Consider the following 17,316-nt stretch of genomic DNA (forward strand, 5'->3'; position numbering starts at 1 on the left):
GAGGAAGAAGATGTCGAGTCTGGAAGAGGGGCTGCGATAGGTGGTTTAATGCAGTCAATGATTTTACATTCATGAGGGTGCCTTGTTACGTCACAAGGACTGCCCCCTCACAGTCTTTACGTAGTCCAATTGCAATGTCGTGGCCGAGGGGTGATGCCTTGCCCCAGAGTGGTCTGCCTACAGCCCCACAGCTGGGAGACCTCAGTGGTTGGCCTGGTGCTGAGAGCAGCCTCTTGGCCCTACTGGAGTTAGGGGCCAGGTGCCCCTGGTTGAGGCTTCTCCAACCTCTTCAGGTCTGAGTAAGGGCAGCAGGACAGGCCAGGGACTGCTTTCGCCTCCCTGAGCCCAAGGAGGAGCAACCTATGCCTGCCAGGCTCCTTATGAAGCCAGCAGCTGGCCTAGCCAGCCCCACCCTTTCCGGTCATGTGACTGGCCTGAGATCTCAGGCCCTACTCCCTGGGAGACCTATTGCCTAGGGGTCAGATCCAGGCCATACTTGTTCCATCCCCCTACTCCTGAAGAGCCCCTTGCTCTCTTTACTCCTGAGGAGGCCCATGTTGCTGAGGCCGGGGCTGGGCCCAGGCGACAGTGCTACACCACAGTGGTTCTCAAACTCTTCAGGAGTCTGAGAATCTGGACTAAGTGCTTGTGGGGGCAAGGACTGGACTGGGGGGGAAGTCCTGACGGCGCCTCAGCAATATTGAAATATTGAAAGGCACATTTAAATATACCTGGGAATGGGACTGTGCAGCCTCCCAGAAGGTCCCGGAGGCTCGCAGTCCCTTCCATAAGCCTGCAGTTGGACCCCACTTCCATTTTCGGAAACTCCGCGCTCCGGAGTTCTAATCACAAACCGAAAGTGGGCAGCAGATCAGAGCCCACTGCAGTGGAGGGAAGGCTTGCAGAGGGGGCTGCGAGCCTCCAGGACCCTCCGGAAAACTGCACAGCCCCCCCCAGGTATGTTTAAATGTGCCTGGGTGCCCTGGCGCCACAATCACTGCGGCACCATCAGGACACCCATTTATGGGCCACTCCCCTTAAGCGAAAGTGACCTGTTTATGTTCCAATGGTAGGTTGCAACCCACCACTTTGAGAACCACTGCTATACCGCATTCAGCTTTGATGGGGTGAATAATGGAATCTAATGGTACTATTCACCTCATCTAGTGGCTGAATGTGGTATAGTGTCTGTACCTTGTTACAAGGCATTTAAAGGTGGACCCCGGTATCCTCTGATTTCAGCATCCACTGAAGGTTCTGGACTGGAACCCCAGTGGATGCTGAGGTCCAATTTGTACTGTGAACATTTTATTAAAGCCCTATCCTAATTCCTCAAATTGCAATGCATCAGCACCAGCATGGCTCCAAGGGAATACAGCGAAGAAGTTTTGACCTCCAGAGGCCTCCTTGGGATAAGTGAACATTTGTTCGTTTGCCCTGGAGTGAGCCTGTGCTGGGCCACTGAATGTACTTGGACCTGCACCAGCTCTAGAGCTGGCACAAGTTTGTGTTGACTTAGGCCAGGGTATTTAAGCCGGAAAGGGGGTTAGGATTTGGCGGACACTGCTGCGGCTGAACCAACCTCTTCCCAGTCCCAGTCTTCCCCCTCCCTGCCAACCCCCAATCTGTTCTGCCCCCACCCTCTCCCATCCCTTAGGCACACTTACTGGTATGCTTCCTTGCTTCCTGATAGTGCACTGGATGCTACCCTACCACCAGTACTGAAGTTGGTGCCAGGCCAACTGGGTGGGCCCTCCAATGGGTATGGATCTTTAGCCAGTGTCTGATCTGTCTGACCCCTGGTGCCACTCCTGGGTGGGTGGGGAATGAAGAAGCAGCACCATAAACTGTGAAATATGCATGGATGGTGCCCGGCAATGAATGCTATACTCAGAGTACCAATGTAAGCAATTTTCCTATGTGTTTGTGTATCACATAATTATCCTATTTAAATTTTTTTTTTTTTTTCAGATGGAATTGCAGGATGATGGCATTACTTTGGGCTTAGAAAACAGCATCTCCAAAGATATCATTTCCATCATAAACAATGTGTTTCAGGCCCCTTGGGGTGGCTCTCATACTTGCCAGAAAGATGAAAAGGCAATTGAATGTAATCTGTGTCAGTCTAGTATCCTGTGCTATCAGTTGGCTTGTGAGCTGCTGGAAAGACTAGCTCCAAAAGAAGAAATCAGGCTAGTGGTAAGCAAGTAAAGAAATGGAAGGGTGTCACTCAGCCCGGAATGTCATGACTTTAGAAACTTTATTTCTTGACTATACTGTAAACTCAGGGCAGTTTTATACATTGCTATTTTGCACTGAAAATGCATTGAAAATTTGCATTAAAATGCAAAATATCCAATTGAAAATATGTGTTTTGCAAATGGATATTACACAACTTTCATGCAACAGGGAATCAGAATTAGCAGTGGCACCTTGTCATGTGTACACGCAGTAGCAAGCATGTAATATACTGGTAGCTTTTGGGCACAATCCTAACCCACGTTCCAGCACCGGCATAAGGGCAATGCAACTCCGAGGTAAAGGCACAAACAGTTCCTTACTTTGAGGAGGCCTCCATGAATGCCACCAACTGCAGGATGCAGCACACGTCCCATTACAGTGCTGGAAAGTTGGTTAGGATTTGGGCCTTTGATTTACATGCTCTTCATATGCACATTTTTGGACTTGAAAGCTTCTGTTGAACTTTGTTTAAATTGTTAATTGCTTTTATTGGCATTTTAGTGCTATGTAATAGGCTGCCTTATGTTGAAAGTTGGTATTAAAAAAGGTGTTTTAATTACATAAATTGTAAATGATTCACTTCACTCCTTTCTGTGTTCTAAAGGAACCTACAGACAATCTTGAGGATGGTCTTCTTTATTCTAGACCTGAATTCATTATAGGACCTGAAGGGGAAGAGGAGAACAAGTCAGCACCAAAGCATGGAGAAAACCCAGGAAATCACACCGAGACAACAGAGAATACAGGTAGGTTCATTCTGGAGGCATTTGTGTTTACATCCACCTAGATTTAATGGTGTTTATTAAAGCAAGTGTGTGTTGAGTATTTTCAGAGAAGGGTATTTCACTCTTAATTTACCTACCTACTTATATATATACACACACCTTCCTTCCTTCCTGCCTGCTTGTCTAAATATATTAATATATATATATGAACTCCATTACTAGTTAGCACATGTCTTTGTGAATTGGGGTTCATCTTCCTGTCTGGAATAGCTACCCCTCCTCCAAGACTGGCAAGGATCTACAAATTGAGTAGCAAACCTGTCTGCCTAGCAGTGGCGTAGCTAAGAGGGGGCAGGGTATCACGCCTTAAGGGGTTGCCAGCCTGCATCCCGGACGGTGGACCTGAAGCAAAAAGAAACAAACTTTCTGAACCTACCTAGAGTCACTGCTGTCTGGTGGTAGGGTGATTTCTCTGATAAAATGGTATTAAAAGTAGATCTCAAACAAACATGGAATTTTGTTGGCTTTTGCTATACAACTGATTCCCACAACCATTCTTGTTTTTACCAGTCTCTTGTTGTTGTGTTGGATTGCATTTTTATATGCATTTTAGTTATACCTAAGCTGCCTTGTGACCTGTCTTGTGAGGTGGGCTATGAAAAGAAATGGATGCACAAATAAGTAATTTTCCTTGTACAGGGTCTTTTGCCACCTTCATGCATACAATGAAAATACTGTTGCATGAAAGTCAAAAAGTTTCAGGTGACCAACTGCAATCCTACGCATGTCTACTGAGAAGTAAGGCTCATTGTGTCCAGTTGGGCTTACTCCCAGGAAAGTGTGCATAGTACTGCAGCCTAAGTTGTAACGGGGTAATTGCAGTTGTCATGACAGTGATGAGATGGTCCACACTGGCCCAGAATGTTTACATTTGAAAGCCACGAGTTTATAGCTTTGCTGCTGTCTAACAAAATGTTTGTAATCCTTTGTTTTCAGCAGCAATCAAAAATGATACTGAGAGGAAATTCTGCTACCAGCAGCTCCCAGTGACACTGAAACTCATATATACTATATTGCAGGTAACGTTTAATCTTTAATCTACTGAGGTCTTTGACTGTGTGGTATAGTGAACACTCAAGAAGGCTGCTGCCTTCAGTTATGGATGGCCTATTTGCTGAGACTTGTGGGACTGATTATATAAAGTGTACGGCACAATTTGTTCAATATTCTTAATTTGCCTTTGAACCTCTTGCAAAATTGTGTTTCATCAATGAAATTTTCCTGAGACTTGTAGTATGAAAGTGTCTTTATACACTTACTGCCACCTTGTGGCATATTGGAGGAACAGCAAGAATTTTCTTTTGTTTCTAAACTTGGCGCAGGAAATGGCACGTTTCGAAGAGCCGGACATTCTTTTTAATATGCTGAACTGCTTGAAGATCCTCTGCCTTCACGGAGAGTGCTTATACATCGCAAGAAAGGACCATCCACAGTTCTTAGGCCACATCCAGGATCACATGCTGATTGCCAGGTATACCCTTTGACCCAGCAGAAGGTTCAATGCCTTATAGAGTTGGTGCCAGCTTATAGGCTACATTCAAGCAATCACTGGTGATAACTAACAATTGAAGACTTCTGTAATGGCCCAGTCCTAACTTCCCTCTGTGCTGGCGGAGTGTGTGATCCCCTGGCACAGGCTGTCACAAGCAGTTTTGCTGGCCATTTAGCAGGTGCAGAGTCTAGTTGCCCCATTGCACTGTCTGGGGCTTACCCAGTGGCATCTCTAGGGTTTATGTCACCCAGTGCAGGAGGCCAGCGTGTCGCCCCAATGATGGACCTCCTCCCATGCAATGGGTGGGACAACACCCTGGGCAGTGGGTGTAGTGATGCACCATCACCCTGACCCTGCTAGTTTTTTTGGCTATAACTTTTGGTAGAATAGAGATATTTCGACGTGGTTTGTTTCATTGCATTCTGTATGAAATTATGCATTGAATGATATATAACATGATGGTATTATTCTCGCTTTGTTCAGTGATGATGCTTGTTCCTAGCAAGGGAAAGGGCAGCAGCATCATGAGCACGTCTACTCAGAAGTAAGTCTGACAGAGATCACTGAGCCTTACTCCCAGATCAGTAAGTGTGTCTAGGATGGCAGCCTCAGACACGAAGGCTGCCATCCTACGCTACACACTCAGCTACTGGGAGTCATGCAACAGAATGGAACTGACTTCTGAGGAGGCTTGCAGGGCACTGTGTTCCTGAGCCCTCAGCCCCTCACTGAAGTGACCCCCATTCTCTGGAGGGAGAGCCTCCCACTGGAAGGCATGGGGACACACACACACAAACCCCTCCCTGTACTCCAGGAGGGTGAGCAGTGTGCCCTGCAGTCCTGCCTGTGACTGCAATTCTATCCACACTTACCTAAGAGTAAGCCCCACTGCCTAGAATGGGGCTTACTTCAGAGTAGACATTCACAGAATTGGACTGTATGTTGCCCAGAGCCACACAGACAGACCCCCTCGCATCCTCCCTCCTCCTCTCCAGCCCCAAACCCTGAGTCTGTCAGGAAGCTACAGCTTCCTCCAGGGAGAGAGGCTGGTGTTACCTGCCTGCCTGCTGCATTGGCGGGGGGATGGGTGTGCGGCTGGTCTGGGGTGGCCTGGCCAGAGATCCCTGGGTGTGCTTGCTCAGACCGGGGAATGTGGCAGGCCAGCATCTGGTTCCAGCCGGAGCGGAGCGGAGTGGAGTGTCCTGTCCTCCCAAAGACTGAAGGTCTGGGATGGGGGCTCCTGCCTCGCTGCTGCCTCGCTGGTCCTTCCCTCCCTCCAGGAGGAAAAATCAGCCCTTTTTCTGACCGAGTGAGGGGTGAGTGGTGGGGTTGGGGGAAGAGGGAGGAAGGGGCTTCCATGTGAAGGAGCAGTGCACCTAAGCATGTGGCAGGCAGGCACTGTGTCACCCCCTCCTAGAGTGGGGCGCGTGTGACGTGCTGTCCGCCCTCCTGCCTGCATAGAAAGCGTGCAACGCTGCAGGAGCCTCCTGCCAAGTTCGGAGGCTCCTGCTCATCCTTACAAAGGGCCAGGGGTTCCTGTGGCGTTGCGCGTGTGCATGAGGGTCGCGCGTGGCGCCTAGAGTTTCCTCCAGCCCTTCATTCAGAAGAGCAGGAGCCTCCAAACTCAACTGGAGGCTCCTGCTCTTCCTTTTGTGTGCTTCCTAAGCAGGCGGGCAGGGGGTTTCTTCCCCCCCTCCCAGGGCTGGCACGCTGCCCGCCCTCGTGCCTGCTTAGGAAGCACACATAAGGAAGGGCAGGAGCCTCCAAACTTGGCTGAAGGCTCCTGTGGAAACATGTGCTTCCTAAGCACACAACAGGTGGAAGGGCGAGTGGCCGGCACATCACCCCCTCCCAGTGTGTTCACCTGGTGGGCCTGCGCCACCTGCCCCACTGTAGCCACGCCACTGGGCTTACTCTAGGGCAAGGAGGCGAATGTCCCTTTATCCTAAGGAGGTCACCAGCATTGCAAAAACCACCATAGATGCAGCATGAGCTATGAGCTGCAATGCTTCTGCATTGGCATGGGAGGGGGGTTCCGATTAGGCTTCCCATCTGTGTCATTCTAACAGCCCAATCCTATAGTAGATTGGGCTGCCCTAGAGAGCCCATTATGACAGCAGAAGTGACCACCACTATCATATAATAGTTGTTGATGGCACACGCTGTGAGCTGTTGGTGTCCATTTTGGTGCCCTGCTGCAAGACGCAGCAACACAACAGCTCCACTGTTGGACCCTGCCACACCTGCTGGACCAGGTAAGGCAGCAGTGGGGGCAGGCGGTGAGCAGGAAGGGGGCAAACTGGGGACAAAACTGGGCAGGGAGGGAGGGGCAGGAGTGGGGTGGGGAGGGAGCAGAAGGGGATAGATCCTCTCCATTGCTCAGCTCCCCACTCCTTTCCTCTCCTCTGATATACAGTACCAAACAATCTGGCATATGTTTGAGGAGACTCATAGTCAGCCCCAGGGCTTTCTGGGAGGCAGTTACTGACTTAGGTTGCCCTGTGACATTCATGGTTGAGTGAAAATTTGAGTTACAACCTCTGCAGTCCCAGTTTGGCATTGTAACCCACCACCCACACTGACTTTGGGTAGAGACAGAAGTTATTGCTTGTTTGTGCGGAGCCCCAGGAGGTTGTGAGGAGCTCCAGAGGGATCTCTCCAAACTGGCAGAATGGCCAGCAAAATGGCAGGTGCGTTTTAGTGTAAGTAAGTGTAAAGTCATGCACATTGGGGCAAAAAATCAAAACTTCACATATAGGTTAACGGGTTCTGAGCTGTCTGTGACAGATCAGGAGAGGGATCTTGAGTGGTGATGGACAGCTCAATGAGAGTTGCGGTGGTGGTGAAGAAGGCTAATTCTATGCTTGGGATCATTAGAAAAGGTATTGAGAATAAAATGGCTAATATTATAGTGCCATTGTACAAATCAATGGTAAGGTCACACCTGGAGTGTTGCGTCCGGTTCTGGTCACCGCATCTCAAAAAGGATATTGTGGAAATGGAAAAGGTGCAGAAGAGAGTAACCAAAATGATTACTGGCCTGGGGTACCTCACATGAGGAAAGGCTATAGCGTTAGGGGCTCTTTAACCTAGAAAAAAGGTACCTTGGGGGGCATGACTGAGACATACAAAATTATGCAGGGAATGGATAGAGTGGATAGAGAGATCCTCCTTTCCCTCTTACACACCACCAGAACCAGGGGAAAGCCACTCAAATTGAGTGTTGGGAGAGCTAAGACAGACAAAAGAAAATATTTATTTACCCAGAGTATGGTTAGTCTGTGGAACCCCTTGCCACAGGATGTGGTGATGGCATCTGGCCTAGATGACTTTAAAAGGGGGTTGGACAAATTTTTGGAGCAAAAATCCATCACCAGTTACAAGCCATGATGGGTATATGCAACCTCCTGATTTTAGAAGTAGGCTACCCCAGAATCCCAGATGCTAGAGAGGGCACCAGGTTGCAAGTCTCTAGTTGTCTTGCGTGCTTCCTGGGATATTTGGTGGGCCACTGTGAGCTACAGGAAGCTGAACTAGATGGGCCTATTGCATGATCTAGTGGGGCTCTCCTTATGCTCATGTTGATCTCAGCCAAAAAAACTGAACTGAGGGCAATGGAGTTAATTGTGGTCCACAGGCAATGGGGTAACTGTGGGGAAAACTGTGTGTTATTTGTCCCCTAAGCCATTGCCTGTTTGCTAAAGAGAATATGTCATGAAGTTGAATATGTACCTATGCCAAAATGGTTGAGCTTCAACTGAGAGCAAGAAGCACTGATCACATTGTACTGGGAACCGGTCTTCATTCCTTCCAGGGAGGAGTTAAAACTGCCTGGAGTTATTGGTTCCATTTATATGACCAGCTTATAACCCTTTTGTAAACCATTTGTGAATCTGGAAGGGAATGTGAGCAGATTTGCTTTTGTTGTCTCTCCCTCAGCGTATGGCGAGTTGTAAAATCTGAGTTCTCCCAACTTTCGTCCCTGGCTGTGCCCCTCCTCCTTCATGCCTTGTCTCTTCCACATGGAGCTGATATTTTCTGGACAATCATCAATAGTAACTTCAACAGCAAAGACTGGAAGATAAGATTTGAAGCAGGTACGTCATCAACATGTGGGTTTTGTTCTGACACATTCCACAGGGGCCGTTTTTAGGGGTCTGGCTGATGCCTGATCATCGTAGCGCACTATAATATGCATCTGTCTGTGCTGGTCCTGTAGTCTCCCTGCCTGTGAATGGAAGCCTGAGATAAGCAGAAAGTGTAGCACATGTGACTGCATTGTGCAGACAACTGTGCAGCTGAGTGTAATCCACTGCTATAAATAAGTGTAGGAGAAAAAGAGGACTTCCCCGCCTTTTAGCTACACGTGAAAGGCACAACAACAACATTTGTGTTGCTATAGCTAGTCTGTATTTATTGTCCACTTGCATGCAGGTAGGTTATGGATATAGAGAAACATGATTTTGATTTTGAGGAGAGTGTTAATACAATTCTCACCCTCTTGTCTTTGATTAAACACTTGTCATTTTGGCTTTGATTCACCTTAAGGCCTTCCTAGAAAAAAAAAATATGTCTAGGAATCACTAGCTAGCAAAACGAGTTTTTTTGCTATCCCATATCTTACTGGGATTCCACAATGTTATGGAGTCAGGAGTAGTAGTGTAGCTGGAGGGGGTACAAAGCCCAAGTTTTGCAGGGCACATCCCATGGCGTACATCCCATGGCGTGCAAGTGGCCCCTTCCTCTCCAGAGACGCCTCTGTTTTACTGTAGCGGCTCAGAGTGGCTCTGAGGGGAGAGGCCACTTGCATGTTGTGGTGAAACACCATGCAAAACTTACAGCCCAATCCTAACTTGCACTGGAACAGACAGGCCAGCAAGCCTGCGCTGTATGCAGCACAAGTTTGGGGCCGAAAGCAGCACACCTCAAGGCAAGGGGAATCCCCTTACTCCATGCTGTGCTGCAGCAGCCCCAATGGGTCTACTTGGATCTGAGCCACTCAGGAGGTGGTGCAGATTCAAGCAGAATGAAGCAGCCAGAGGCTGCTCTGTCCAGCCCGGAAATGGGGGTCAGGATCTGGCATAATTGCTGGGTCCTGGCCCTGCCTCCTCCTCCCTGCCCACCCTGGGAACGTTAGCTCTCCCCCCGCCTCAGAATGCCTTCTTCCCATCTTTCTGCCCTCTCCACACCCACCAGACCCCTGCATCAGCCGAGCTCGGCCGGTGTAACTCACCCATCCTCCAGGGCCCGTGGTGGCGCGGGGAGGCCGGTGCATGTCTGCGCTGATCTAACTCCCTTCTGAGTGGCACAGAAGTATTTTAAGACAGTTTTGTGACACTCTTGGGCTGGCACAGAGGACTTGCGCTGGCCCAAGTCGTGTTAGGATTGCGCCCTTAGTCCTTTGCACCCCCCCTAGCTATGCTACTGGTCAGGAGGAGGAGGTTAACTATTTTTTTTTAGGATTTAAGATTTTTTTCCCCCCTGTAAGTAGTTGCTCACAAAAATCTGAATAGGTGCCCAATTAATGTGCTGCTTTTCTTTTTCTCTTATGACTTTGGAGCAGTGGAGAAAGTAGCTGTTTTGTGTAGGTTTCTAGACATTCACTCAGTGACCAAAAACCACTTGCTGAAATATTCCTTGGCCCATGCCTTTTGCTGTTTCTTGACTTCGGTGGAGGATGTCAACCCAGCTGTGGCCACCAGAGCTGGACTCCTGCTAGATACAATAAAAAGGCCAGCTTTGCAGGTAGGTTGTTGGTGGAAAATGAGAAAAATGTGGCCCAAACTTGACATAGGCCTGATGGGAAGGAGACAGCTGAGACCCAGAATGCCTTTAGCTAGCTTAGGCTGGTACACCAGTGTCATCTTTTCTTGGTTTAGTCAGTCTTGGTTATGTTTACTCATACACTGGTGACATAGAAATCGGACTACCAGTTACACTGTACTTTGGACTGCCTATGAAGGCCATTCAAAAGCTGCAATTTGCAGAGAATGTTGCTGCCAGGCTGCTGAGTGGAGCTAGGGTTGTGACCATGTCACACACCTGGTATGTAATTTCCATTGGCTGCCTGTATGTTTCTGGGCTCAATTCTAGATGCTGGTGATGATCTACAAAGCCCCTAATGGTTTAGGTTCTTTTAAAAGACTGTCCCAGTCTGAATCTGCCAGTCCCATGAAGTCATTAAGGGAGACAGTTGTAGATGCCACCTCTGTTGGAGATATAATTGGAGGTGACTTGTGACAGGGCCTTCTCAGTAGTTGCCCTTTGGAATTCAGTGCCTATTGGGTATAGGACTGTCTTCTCTGTGCTGGCATTTGAAAGGGAGCACTGGGCCTTTTCTGCCAGGGGTTTTGGTTGATTTGGTTTTACCCTTTTAATTTGATGTTGTGAATCATCTTGGGCTTACCTGTTGGGTTGGAAAGGTGGGAAGATAAATAAAATTGTGCCAAAGTTGGTTCTCTAGTTTCGCACCAGCAATATCCTCATCAACATTACTTTTGCCAGCAATAAAAGCAATATCTATATGATTATTTTTCCCCTGGGGGCTGGGGATAAGAATAGGCCCTCAGTTTGGCTGTACTTGTCGTAAGAGGCGACTAAACAGCCACCAGGTCGATGGGACTCGTCAGCCTGGGAAGGTAGCTCATCTGAGAAAAGGAAAACTCTGACCCCAAACCTCCATTGCCTTGTGGCTACATCCAGTTATGGAAAAGGCTTCAGGAGTCAACCTCGAGGCAAAATCAGGAGCCGGAGTCCCTGAGGCAGTTCATGGCTGAACACGGTCACGTTCTGGCAACTCCTGCGACGCTGCTGGAACCAACCGTATTGGCCTCTGCCTTTCCATTGGACCATTCCAGCGACATGGAGAGGGGGGATTTGCTGCATGGGTAACAGCCTATCCTCCATACCTACTTTACCCAGGCTTCGCGCACTGGAGAGGACACTCTGTTCCAGAACCACCATTCAGAGCGCGACACCATAGTCTTCCGAGACTGAAGGATGCCAACAACATATGATTATTTGTCAGTGGTCCTTAGAATTTCTGTTTGATCACTTAGCTTAACCCCTAAAATGCTTGGTGATTTTGTTTTATTAAAAGTAATTCCAACTGTCCTCTCTGTGTGTTCTTCTTTCTTTGTAGGGCCTATGCCTTTGCCTCGATTTCCAGTTTGATACAGTCGTCAAGGACAGGCCCACAATTCTTAGCAAGCTTTTACTACTTCATTTTCTCAGGCAGGACATTCCGGCTTTAAGTTGGGAATTCTTTGTGAATCGGTTTGAGACGCTCTCACTGGAGGCTCAGCTTCACCTGGACTGCAACAAAGAGTTTCCCTTCCCAACAAGTAAGCATCATTTGGTAGCATTTTTTCGATATTGCAAGTTACGTGACTGAAGCAAGATGTTAAAATAAGAAAAAACTTCCTATATTTGGCCAGAGTCATATCTAGTGCAGCTACCTGCTTCCTGCCTGTGGGAAAGCCCACAAGCAGAAGAGAAAGGCCTACTTCTCTCCCACTGTTGCTCCCTTACAACTGATATTCAAAGGCTTAAGGCTGCTGAACCTGGTGGTGTATATCCATCATGACTAGTAGCCACTGAAAGACCCGTCCTCCATGAGTTCTGACAATCCCCTTTTCAAGTCTTTCAAACTAGTGGCCAGTACCATGTCTTTGGCAACAATTTTGCAGACTAGTTGTGTGCAATGTGAAGAAATGCCTCCTTTTGTTCTGTCCTATGTCTCCTGCCAGTCGCAGCCCAATCCTCACCAGCTTTCCAGTGCCAATGCAGCTTCGAGGCAAAGGATCAAATGTGCTCTTATCTTGAGGAGGCCTCCATGACTGTCCTCCCCCACCGTAGAATGCAGTGTGTGCCTCATAGGCATGGTCGCATCAGTGCTGGAAAGTTGGTTAGGACTGGGCTGTCAGTTTCATTAGATGACACCTGGTCATAGTAATGTGAGAAAGGGAGAAAAGCTCTCTCACTCTCTCTCTCTCTCTCTCTCTCTCTCTCTCTCTCTCTCTCTTCTTTCCACACCATGTGTAGTTTTATAAGTTTCAGACTGCAATCCTATATGCACTTTCCTGGGAACACACTTATCCACTGAACACAATGGACTTATTTCTGAGTACACATGCATAGGATTGTGCACTCAAACATGTTCCCCTTTAATCAACTATTTTCGAAGCTAGCAAAAAATCCCAAGTGTTATAGCCGTACTTCATATGGAAGTTATCCAAACTGCTAATCGTCTTGGTCAACCTCTTTTGTGCCTTTTCCAGCTCTGTAACATTCTTTTTTGAGATGTGTGACCAGAATTGTTCATAGTATTCCAAATTTGGTCACATCACAGATTTGAAAAAGGGTGTTGTAACATTAGCAGTTTTATTCTCAGTCCCTTTCCTAATGGTCCCTGATGTGAAATTTGTTGTCTTGTTCTTGCGTTTGCCATGAACAAAATCCTTATGTTTGTAGTCCGAAGATGAAGGCCTGCTAAATCACATGCCTCATTAACAGCGACCAACTCCAGTGGTATTTGTACAAAACTGGTCAACTTACCGGTTTCTTCAGTATCATAGATCCATCCTTGTGAAAACTTCACAGACGAAGGGCGCAATCCTAACCCCTTATCCTAACCCCTAACACTAATCCTAACCCCTGCGTCACTGACCACTCCCTGGTGTGCAGCAGAGTGAAACTGCTAACTAAGTGACTGTATCACACAAAAAAGGAAGGAAGACCTCACAATGACAGCAGCAAGACCCAGGACCAGGGAAAAGTGAACATAAGAACATAAGAACAGCCCCACTGGATCAGGCATAGGCCCATCTAGTGCAGCTTCCTGTATCTCACAGCGGCCCACCAAATGCCCCAGGGAGCACACCAGATAACAAGAGACCTCATCCTGGTGCCCTCCCTTGCATCTGGCATTCTGACATAGCCCATTTCTAAAATCAGGAAGTTGCGCATACACATCATGGCTTGTACCCCATAATGGATTTTTCCTCCAGAAACTTGTCCAATCCCCTTTTAAAGGCGTCCAGGCCAGACGCCAGCACCACATCCTGTGGCAAGGAGTTCCACAGACCGACCACACGCTGAGTAAAGAAATATTTTCTTTTGTCTGTCCTAACCCGCCCAACACTCAATTTTAGTGGATGTCCCCTGGTTCTGGTATTATGTGAGAGTGTAAAGAGCATCTCTCTATCCACTTTATCCTTCCCCTGCATAATTTTGTATGTCTCAATCATGTCCCCCCTCAGGCGTCTCTTTTCTAGGCTGAAGAGGCCCAAACGCCTTAGCCTTTCCTCAAGGAAGGTACCCCAGCCCCGTAATCATCTTAGTCGCTCTCTTTTGCACTTTTTCCATTTCCACTATGTCTTTCTTGAGATGCGGCGACCAGAACTGGACACAATACTCCAGGTGTGGCCTTACCATAGATTTGTACAATGGTATTATAATACTAGCCGTTTTGTTCTCAATACCCTTCCTAATGATCCCAAGCATAGAATTGGCCTTCTTCACTGCCGCCGCACATTGGGTCGACACTTTCATCGACCTGTCCACCACCACCCCAAGATCTCTCTCCTGATCTGTCACAGACAGCTCAGAACCCATCAGCCTATATGTGAAGTTTTGATTTTTTGCCCCAATGTGCATGACTTTACACTTACTGACATTGAAGCGCATCTGCCATTTTGCTGCCCATTCTGCCAGTCTGGAGAGATCCTTCTGGAGCTCCTCACAATCACTTCTGGTCTTCACCACTCGGAAAAGTTTGGTGTCGTCTGCAAACTTAGCCACTTCACTGCTCAACCGTGTCTCCAGGTCATTTATGAAGAGGTTGAAAAGCACCGGTCCCAGGACAGATATTTGGGGCACACCGCTTTTCACCTCTCTCCATTGTGAAAATTGCCCATTGACACCCACTCTCTGCTTCCTGGCCTCCAACCAGTTCTCAATCCATGAGAGGACCTGTCCTCTAATTCCCTGACTGTGGTGTTTTTTTAGTATTCTTTGGTGAGGGACCGTGTCAAACGCCTTCTGAAAGTCCAGATATATAATGTCCACGGGTTCTCCCACATCCACATGCCTGTTGACCTTTTCAAAGAATTCTATAAGGTTCGTGAGGCAAGACTTACCCTTACAGAAGCCATGCTGACTCTCCCTCAGCAGGACCTGTTCGTCTATGTGTTTTGAGATCCTATCTTTGATGAGGCATTCCACCATCTTATCCGGTATGGATGTTAGGCTGACCGGCCTATAGTTTCCCGGGTCCCCCCTCTTTCCCTTTTTAAAAATAGGCGTGACATTTGCTGTCCTCCAGTCCTCTGGCACTGTGGCCGTTTTGAGGGACAAGTTGCATATTTTAGTCAAGAGATCTGCAACTTCATTCAATTCCTTAATAACTCTTGGGTGGATGCCATCAGGGCCCGGTGACTTATTGATCTTTAATTTATCAATGAGGTCTGAAACATCTTCTCTTTTAACCTCTATCTGACTTAACTCCTCGGTCAGGAGGGGCCGTTCAGGCAGCGGTATCTGCCCGAGGTCTTCTGCCGTGAAGACAGATGCAAAGAACTCATTTAATTTCTCTGCCATCTCTAAGTCTCCTTTTATCTCCCCTTTCCCTCCCTCACCATCCAGAGGGCCAACCGCTTCTCTGGTGGGTTTCCTGCTTCTAACATATTTGAAGAAGCTTTTATTATTCCCCTTAATGTTGCTGGCCATGCGTTCCTCATAGTCTCGCTTGGCCTCCCGTATCACCTTCTTACATTTCTTTTGCCACAGTTTATGTTCCTTTTTATTCTCCTCATTAGGGCAAGACTTCCATTTACGGAAGGAAGCTTCCTTGCCCTTCACAGCCTCTCTAACTTGGCTGGTTAGCCATGCGGGCACCCTCCTGGATTTAGTGGAACCCTTCTTTCTTTGCGGTATACACCTCTGCTGGGCCTCTATTACTGTTGTTTTAAGCAGCCTCCATGCACTCTGGAGGAGAAGGAATTTGCATGAGCGCTTAAAGAATCTCTTCCAGGCCCGGCAGATACAGATGCAGCCAACAGATGGGAACATTTAAAAAATGCCGTTTACAACACCGCCTTGTCCATATTCGGCAAGAAGACCAACAAGACGGCAGACTGGTTTGAAGCACACTCTGAGGAGTTGACACCAGTTATTGAGGAAAAGAGGAGAGCTCAAGCAGCATACAAGGTCTGTCCCAGTGAGCGCAACCTGCAGGTCCTCCGAGCTGCTCGCAGCAAAGTCCAGTAGACTGCCAGGAGATGTGCTAACGACTACTGGCTCCAGCTCTGTTCCCAGATACAGATAGCAGCTGACACTGGCAACATCAAGGGGATGTATGATGGTATCAAGCTGGCCCTAGGTCCAACACAGAAGAAAACTGCCCCTCTGAAGTCTGCCGCAGGCGAGGTCATCCAGGACCGGGCGCAGCAGATGGGATGCTGGGTACAGCACTACTCTGAGCTATATTCCAGAGAAAATGTAGTCAGCGAAGAAGCGCTGAACAACATTGAGTGCCTGCCTGTGCTGGAGGAGCTTGACATTGAACCAGCCCTAGCAGAACTTCACGTGGCCCTGGACTCCCTCGCCTCTGGCAAGGCACCTGGGAAAGACAGCATCCCTGCTGAAGTCCTAAAGTGCTGCAAAGAGATCATCACCACCGAGCTGCATGAAATCATCTGCTTCTGCTGGAGAGAAGGTGGAGTACCACAGGACATGAGGGATGCAAACATCGTCATGCTGTACAAGAACAAAGGTGACAGGGGTGACTGCAATAACTACCATGACATCTCTCTCCTTAGCGTTGTAGGAAAGTTGTTTGCCCGAGTTGCACTGAAGAGGCTCCAGGTACTTGCAGAGAGTGTCTATCCAGAATCTTAGTGTGGATTCTGAGCCAACAGGTCCACCACCGATATGGTATTCTACCTTAGACAGCTGCAGGAGAAATGCAGGGAACAATGACAGCCACTCTTTATAGCCTTCATAGATCTCACGAAGGCTTTCGACCTGGTTAGCAGGGACGGCCTCTTCAAGATTTTCCCCAAGATGGATGTCCACCCAGGCTCCTCAGCATCATCAGGTCTTTCCATGAGGACATGAAGGGCACTGTAGTCTTTGATGGCTCCACATCAGACCCTTTTGACATCTGAAGCGGAGTGAAGCAGGGCTGTGTTCTCGCGCTGACCTTGTTTGGGATTTTATTATTATTATTATACAGGTATTTATATACCGCCTTTCTTGGGATTTTCTTCACTGTCCTGCTGAAGCAGGCCTTTGGAACTGCAACAGAAGGCATCTATCTGCAGACCAGATCAGACGGAAAGCTCTTCAACCTCTCCAGACTGAGAGCAAAGACCAAAGTCCAGCTGAAATGCAGCTGTCACTGCCCACTCTGCCAAAGATCTCCAGCAGCTCATGAACTGTTTTAGCAAAGCCTGCCAAGACTTTGGACTGACAATCAGCCTGAAGAAAACACAGGTCATGGTTCAGGATGTGGACTCACCTCCCTGCATTGCAATCTCTGTGCATGAGCTGGAGGTTGTTCATGACTTCGTGTACCTTGGCTCAGTGATCTCGGACATGCTTTCTTTGGATACCCAGCTAAACAAAACACATCAGTAAAGCAGCTACCACATTTTCCAGACTCACAAAGAGAGTCTGGTCCAACAAGAAGCTGATGGAACACACCAAGATCCAGGTCTACAGAGCTTGCATCTTGAGTACATTTCTGTACTGCAGCGAGTCATGGACTCTTTGCTCACAACAGGAGAAGAAGCTGAA

General features: G+C 48.1%; 1 protein-coding gene across 3 annotated transcripts in view; it reads left to right on the forward strand.

Moving 5' to 3' along the window:
* UNC79 (unc-79 homolog, NALCN channel complex subunit) overlaps positions 1–17,316 on the forward strand; it is a 149,043-nt gene that overhangs the window by 47,199 nt on the left and 84,528 nt on the right. For all 3 annotated transcript variants that reach the window (XM_066612201.1, XM_066612202.1, XM_066612203.1), the window contains 7 exons: positions 1,972–2,199; positions 2,846–2,987; positions 3,966–4,045; positions 4,349–4,497; positions 8,458–8,615; positions 10,082–10,263; positions 11,660–11,861. In XM_066612201.1, the coding sequence (XP_066468298.1) occupies positions 1,972–2,199; positions 2,846–2,987; positions 3,966–4,045; positions 4,349–4,497; positions 8,458–8,615; positions 10,082–10,263; positions 11,660–11,861 (1,141 nt within the window). The remainder of the gene's footprint in view (positions 1–1,971; positions 2,200–2,845; positions 2,988–3,965; positions 4,046–4,348; positions 4,498–8,457; positions 8,616–10,081; positions 10,264–11,659; positions 11,862–17,316) is intronic.

This window comes from Tiliqua scincoides, chromosome 1, assembly GCF_035046505.1.
Source record: "Tiliqua scincoides isolate rTilSci1 chromosome 1, rTilSci1.hap2, whole genome shotgun sequence".
Classification (NCBI taxonomy): domain Eukaryota; kingdom Metazoa; phylum Chordata; class Lepidosauria; order Squamata; family Scincidae; genus Tiliqua; species Tiliqua scincoides.